This window comes from Procambarus clarkii, chromosome 39 (genome assembly GCF_040958095.1).
Source record: "Procambarus clarkii isolate CNS0578487 chromosome 39, FALCON_Pclarkii_2.0, whole genome shotgun sequence".
In the NCBI taxonomy this organism is placed as follows: Eukaryota; Metazoa; Arthropoda; class Malacostraca; order Decapoda; family Cambaridae; genus Procambarus; species Procambarus clarkii.
Window position 1 is genome coordinate 2,145,962 of NC_091188.1, and position 7,500 is coordinate 2,153,461.

General features: G+C 49.3%; 1 protein-coding gene across 8 annotated transcripts in view; it reads left to right on the forward strand.

The window, feature by feature from the left end:
* The window catches only part of LOC123760348 (inositol polyphosphate-4-phosphatase type I A), a 171,157-nt gene that overhangs the window by 96,627 nt on the left and 67,030 nt on the right, over nucleotides 1–7,500 (forward strand). For all 8 annotated transcript variants that reach the window (XM_069338284.1, XM_069338287.1, XM_069338281.1 and 5 more), the window contains exon 2: nucleotides 3,607–3,744. In XM_069338284.1, coding sequence (XP_069194385.1) covers nucleotides 3,627–3,744 — 118 coding nt within the window. In that variant the 5' untranslated portion in view covers nucleotides 3,607–3,626. The remainder of the gene's footprint in view (nucleotides 1–3,606; nucleotides 3,745–7,500) is intronic.

The window sequence follows — 7,500 nt, forward strand, 5'->3', positions numbered from 1 at the left end:
AACATGGAATACATTACTGCTGTGGCTAGGACAAAGCCCGTCGTAGCCGCTAGGAAGTACTAGGAAAGCTGGGAACTTGTAAAGGCTTCAAATGAACAAAGTGTAGTGTAGTAAATGCTTCGTTCCTCAAAGAAAATTGTAGTAATTCATATAGATAGTAATGTTTCAAGGTCCTCGTAAATCGTTAGACTTGATGGAATTGTTTGATTTACTTTACATTTATATAGTAATTTCCATACATAAACATACATATCACACACACACACACACACACACACACACACTTATATATAAATATATATATATTCAGTACATATTTTACCGTGATAAAGCGAGGCGGCGGTATCAAGTTTGCTTTCTCTCTCGTGTAAATGTATGCACAGATAAAATTGTCAACTCTTACATATGTAAATTGTTATGAATTTTTGGCCACCGGAATTGAGCGTCGTGTGTGTGTGTGTGTGATATTAAATTATGTTTATTAACATTGTATGGTGATGGCACTTGCCCTAGTCTGACAGGTAGACCGTGGCCGTGCCCAGGTACCGTGTTGGTCACGGTCTCCAGGTACCGTGTTGGCCACGGTGTCCAGGTACCGTGTTGGCCACGGTCTCCAGGTACCGTGTTAGTCACGGTCTAAAGGTACCGTGTTAGTCACGGTCTAAAGGTACCGTGATAGCTACGGTGTGAAGGGCGGCGGTAGTCTTAATGGGAAGGTTTAGAGGCAGACGAGGAAGATTCCGTGTTGTAGGAATAAGCTTGGTGATTTCCCATTCTGATAGTTCCTTTCTGTTGTTATTCGTGTGTGACTTCACAGCCAATCCCCTCCGGTTTTACTCTCGATTAGTCGATTAGTTCTCATCTTCTGCCTCTTCACGCGCATGATTCTCCTCACTTTCCCTCCTCATTCCTCCTTTCCCATCACCTTTCCCGGGTTAGCCTCGCCAGACAAAGCCATCATCTCGCCGGAACTTTTCCCCCAAGTTAAGGTCCCTCTCTCACCCACCGGTCCGCTCACTTTTCCTCTCGATAAAATGTTAAACGCGGCGTCTGTCCTCCGAGGCTCCGGTGTGCGGGGCGCGGCGCCTGTGTTCCCGCCACGGGCGCCACGCCCCGCTAATGGAATGGTGGCCCGTGGGGCACCATTCCTCCCCCCCCCCCGGTCCCATCCGAAATCCTTACCCTGACCCCTTTCAAGTGCTGTGTACACTCGAAATGGCTTATGTGCTTTCTCCTGATAATTACCCTTACCCCTAGCCATACAAGGCTATGCACCCCCTTCCCTACCTTTCACTGTCCTGGAACATATTCCTGGAGAGGGTCCAGGGGAAAATGTTCTACTCCCCAACTTGGTCCAACAGGCTGTTGCGTATAGGCACCATTAAAACAGCATGTTTTAGGTGCCTATACGCAGCATGAGATGAGGTGTAGATAGGTAGGTACGTGTGTGTGTGTAGTATACCTGCCTCCTCCCCTCCTTGCCTTCGTGGGTAAACCCCCTTCCCTCCCCTTGCACGCTACACTCCCATTAATGTCCTCACCTCCCTATCGTGTCCTCCGTGTAGGCCTCCAGGTACTCGTGCCCCTGGGGGCCGCTCCTCCTGCAGTCGTCGGGTCTTCACGCGGACTCTGCACTAACACTGCACATTCACGTATAACTGGTTTATTTTATTATTTTTAACTTACATCAATTTCCTGTAAAAATGTTCATGTTTTATTTTATACGCTGAAGCCTAAATACCCGTGGTTGGGTCCTGGGGGGGGCCCGTGGTTGGGTCCTGGGGGGGGCCCGTGGTTGGGTCCTGGGGGCCCGTGGTTGGGTCCTGGGGCCCGTGGTTGGGTCCTAGGGCCCGTGGTTGGGTCCTGGGGCCCGTGGTTGGGTCCTAGGGCCCGTGGTTGGGTCCTAGGGCCCGTGGTTGGGTCCTAGGGCCCGTGGTTGGGTCCTAGGGCCCGTGGTTGGGTCCTGGGGCCCGTGGTTGGGTCCTGGGGGCCCGTGGTTGGGTCCTGGGGCCCGTGGTTGGGTCCTAGGGCCCGTGGTTGGGTCCTGGGGCCCGTGGTTGGGTCCTGGGGCCCGTGGTTGGGTCCTGGGGGGCCCGTGGTTGGGTCCTGGGGCCCGTGGTTGGGTCCTAGGGCCCGTGGTTGGGTCCTGGGGCCCGTGGTTGGGTCCTGGGGCCCGCGGTTGGGTCCTGGGGCCCGTGGTTGGGTCCTAGGGCCCGTGGTTGGGTCCTGGGGCCCGTGGTTGGGTCCTAGGGCCCGTGGTTGGGTCCTGGGGCCCGTGGTTGGGTCCTGGGGCCCGTGGTTGGGTCCGGTTGGATCCCATGGAGATAATAATGAAGACTTAATATTACCCAGATAATAATAATGAATGTTGAATAATGACAAAAATAATGACGGCAAAATATATTAATGATGAAGACGAGCAGTGATGCCATCACAAATGCAGCAGCACATGATAACAGCACCAGCACACGATAACAGCGCAAGCACGTGGTGATAACAGCGCCAACACGTGATAACAGAAGCAGCACGTGATGCTAACAGGTATATTGCTACTAACAACTACATGTGTGCCGACATACAAACAACAACGGCACGTATACTGAGAGGGAAACAGGACAACAGAAGGAGAGAGAGAGAGAGAGAGAGAGAGAGAGAGAGAGAGAGAGAGAGAGAGAGAGAGAGAGAGAGATATAACAGGCCGTTTTATTTCCTGTTTTATGACCATACATGTTTGGCAGCGGCCTCCATAAAAGTGTTGCCCACTCTCCTTCCTGTTCTTGCCTCCTTTTTTTTTTCCTACAAAAGTATGACTAGATATACTGGCATTGTAGAGCATTATTTCATCATAACTGATGAAGTCTGATGAACACTTCCGGAACAAGTGCTTCGCTCACGTCCTCTGTTCGAACCCCAATTCTATAAATGTTTCAAACACTTTCTTCAAATACAAATAATCGCCAATAGATCCTAAACACCGAACCTATATTACACCTAATTATATATATAATTGTTACGTATAATATTTATATGAGAACAAACCAATGCCTGTTGCAAACTAATTCAATCAAACTAATTCATGCCAATTGCTGGGATGAACTAGTATTGAAATAGGAATTTTAATTAAAGTGGAAACTGCACGAATGTTGGAAGATGGGAGTGGAGGAAATAGATGGGGATAGGTCTTTGATTACACCCTACGAGATGGGGAAGAACCAACAGAAACCCAATTACCGGACGGACATGAGATATCGAGAAGTTTGTTGGTGCGTTGTGGCTCGGGATGGCTTAAGACTCGTCGAAGTCCTTTGGGTCGGAGTCCTTTGGGTCGGAGTCCTTTGGGTCGGAGTCCTTTGGGTCGGAGTCCTTTGGGTCGAAGTCCTTTGGGTCGAAGTCCTTTGGGTCGAAGTCCTTTGGGTCGAAGTCCTTTGGGTCGAAGTCCGTTTGGTCGAAGTCCGTTTGGTCGAAGTCCGTTTGGTCGAAGTCCTTCATCGAAGCATTCATCCAACGCCCCTCTTCATCAGGATCATTATTATTTATGCACGTATAACTGAATTATATAATATAAAGTAAATGTTGAGGTATGCAATAAGGAGTGTGGTGTTTCAGAGGTGTGGCGCGGTGGAGGGATGCGGTTTAACAAGTCAGAGCTGGCCGCCCTGGCCGCACACCCGTCTCACCAGTTCGATAAGGAGGGCGTCCTGCTGCTGAGGGAGAGACACGACGGCTTCTTCAGGCGCTCAGAAGGTGAGTTTTCCCTCCACAGACCCTCCATTGTCGCTCCTTTTCCAGCCCCTTGCCGCTCCTTTTCCTCCAAGCTCTTCCTAACCCCTTCGAACTCGCAAGACTTCTTTTCTCTTTCCCTATGATCCTCCGTATAATCATGCTCGCTTAGACCACGCTCTTCCGGCTCCCTAGCATCCCCTAGCCTTCCCTAGCCTCCCCTAGCCTCCCCACGCACCCCACGCACCCATGACTATTGGGACCCTCCCCGCGGCAAATGAGTCCCCACCTTACTATTGGACTGTACCTGACTTTTGGGGTTCCTCATCCATCCCTTTCTTCTGACCCCCCCATTCACCGCTGACCACTGGAACCCTCCACCCCATGATTACTGCCCCCTCCCCCATGATTTCAGGAGCCCAGTCAACATGCAAAAGATCACATTAGAGGTTACAAAGGAAACCATACACACATTCGATCAAGAACAAGTCATGAAAGTGATTAAAGAACACGTCTTAAGAGAGGCACTTAAGTCTTTAATTTAACTCTTATAGTACTACAACTCGTGGTATTGAGAGAGAGGAAACTACCGCGGCCTCCGAGGTCCACAATACCCCCCAAGAGAGAGAGAGAGAGAGAGAGAGAGAGAATTGGAAGCCAATACTTTAAGATGGTGCAAAGATGCATCTGATAAATAACTTACCTGGCGTCTTAACAATGAGATCAGTGCCGAGAGAAACCACAATAGCGTGATGTATCAATGAGAACATGGGGGGTCTAGAGCCGTGTAGAGGGCTTGGGAGTACCCCCCTCTAGCATAGGTTCGAATCCTGCTCACGGCTCCTACCGAGTTTCTCAGTGAGAATATTTGCATTTGCAATTTATGATACGCAACACAGAACTTGTAATTGATTTGATTAAGAAATGATTGGGATCTATTGCTAAATGATTGGGATCTATTATTGTTATCGATAATTCATTGAGTAGAAGTTTTCTTCAATATGAGATGGGGGACACCGGCCATCTTGGAGCTGGTGAGTGATGGACAGCTGTAGATACGTGTTATAAGTCTACTTCTACAGTAGATGTCGTGTTGTCTTGATGACCTGGTGCCGGAGACGACAGGTGGTGTGCCTGGTCACCCACACCACCTGGTGGTAGCCAGCTGCCCCCTGTTGTAAACCTTGATTTCTTTATTCAACATTCATTATTTCTCATTTATTCCATATACCTGTAAAGGCCAAAAGGGGCTTTTTTTCTTGTATATAGACATCATCTCTCTCTCTCTCTCTCTCTCTCTCTCTCTCTCTCTCTCTCTCTCTCTCTCTCTCTCTCTCTCTCTCTCTCTCTCATTCACTAGTCCAGTGTTAAGTGTGGCAATACTAAATATAAAACATTGTTATTTTAAATATTTGTAGAAGGCTCTCACTTTCCCCTTCCTTCCCCTCTCTCCCCTCCCTTCCCCTCTGTTCCCCTCCCTCCCTCCCTCCCTCCCTCCGCAGCCATATACAACGTCTTCCATCTTTCCCCCATTCCGCCTTTCCTTCTCACACCTTCCTCTCTCTTAACTCCTTTTCTCTTGCGACTTCCTCCTGCGTTTTCCTCACCTTCTTTTATTCCCTATGACATTTTTCATTCATTCCCGCCCTCCCTCCCTCTTCCTACCTCCTTCTCCTCCTCCTCCTCCTCCTTCTCCTCCTTCTCACACTAGCTCAAGTGTGGAGTGTTTCACTCTTACTGTTTATGAGAGTGCTCTCTAAAGTGCCTTAACACCATAGTTAACAAGTTGTATACAAGTGTTGTCAGCCTTGACTTCGTGTTTTTGTTTGGTTTATGATTATTATTCATTTATGTTGTACGTTTTGTGGTGAGACGTGTGGATGTGTGGGTGTGGGGTGTGGGTGTGGATGTGGGGTGTGGGTGTGGATGTGGGGTGTGGGTGTGGATGTGAGGCGGGTGATGTGTAGTGTGTGGTCCCGGCCCGTGGGGAATGACTCTGGCCCATGGTGTGGTCAGAGAGGTGTGGTGTGGTCTGAGTGTATGGAGGTGGTGTGTGTGTGTGTGTGTGTGTGTGTGTGTGTGTGTGTGTGTGTGTGTGTGTGTGTGTGTGTGTGTGTGTGTGTGTGGGTGTGGTAGAGTTAGCTGGGGGTCTGTACCACAACCCCCCCCCCCCCTGCCCCCCACCGTGTGGCCTAGTACAGTCTGGCAAGTATTGGTGGAAGTAATTGCATAGTGCCAGTCGGTGCCATAGTGCCAGTCTGGAGGCCAATAACGGGTATCGTGACGGTGCCATAAAAAAAAGAGCCACCGCTGATGCTATCAGTTTGATGTGGGCTTCAGGAGACATGTTCACTAATATATGAACTCCCAAGTCTTTCTGCCTTCCTGAGTCCTGGACGATTTCGTGTCCCATTGGGTGTTCCCAGCACCTTTTTCATAACTTTGCACTTAATAGAGTTAAACTCTAATAGCCATTTTGTTGGGCCATTCTTTTAAATCATATTATTTTCTAATTTCTTGCTATCTTCATCAGTTTTAGTCCTCATTATTTTTATCATCAGTATACATTGAGAGGAATTAGTCTCTTCCCTTTTGGAAGATCATTTGCATGTATCAGAGACGGAATAGACAATATAACGGTTAATAGATCATGACCTTTGGGACTCTGCTGGTGACATCTAACCACTCTATCCTCTTACCCATGCTTCCCCACACGTAGCCTCCTACCCCACCTCCCCATCGTCCTACCCTACACACCCATACCAATCTCCCACTCATCAATTTACCATCAACACTCATTCCACTGTAAATATAAATTTATAAATATATGTGTAGATGCATTTAGTGTGCAATGCTTATAAAGCTTGTATTGTGATATATATATGTGTTTGGCATACGATTTATATGGCAAACTGCGAGCAGCGCCGTCTAACAGTCTGGTTAACCAGACCACCAACCAGGAGGCCTGATCAGAGATCGGGGCCACTGGGTCATTGATTCCCGGAACCATCTCAGGGTGGCCTCAAGGTAGGTATAGAAGCCAGGGGGGGGGCCTCTTCCGTTCGGCTGCGGGGTAGACATGTTCACAGCTTCCAAGATCTTCGCATGTTGAGTGAAGGAAGGGGAAGCTAAGCCCCAGGAACACCTCAAGGTGAGGGGTGACAGGCGTTACGGGCGCTGAGGCACTAAGTTACTAAGCCAAACATGGCTTAGTGTGGCTTAGTGCTAGCTTTTGGTAATTACGTTAAGCCAACCAGCGGATGGGTTATGATTGGTGCTCCCACCAGACCCTCCCAAAAGCTCCCCCCCCCCTTCTCCCCCCTGCCCATTACTTGTATAAACTGCAAGCCTGTTTTCCAAGGCCCAGATCGAACCCAGATCAGTGGGTGACGCTAACCCGTGCAGCAACACGGGGAGTCAGATCCATTCATCGTATTGAGACGATGAGTCACAATAACGTGGCTGAAGATATGTTGACCAGACCACACACACCAGAAGATTGAGGAGACGACGTCGTTTCGGTCCGTCCTGGACCATTATCAAGCCCCATTACCACGCCCACACACACGCCCACGCATCCACACACGCCCACGCATCCACACACACGCCCACGCACGCCCACGCTATACTCCCTGGATATTAACATGTATTAAGTGCGAAATGATGTGTGTGTGTGTGTGGCGGGAAGGTGAGAGGTGTTGGTGTCCCAAAGGAGGAAGAGCCGCACCACTTCTCAAATGTCCTCCCTCAGGAGTGTGTGTGCTGCGAGGACCACTAAAA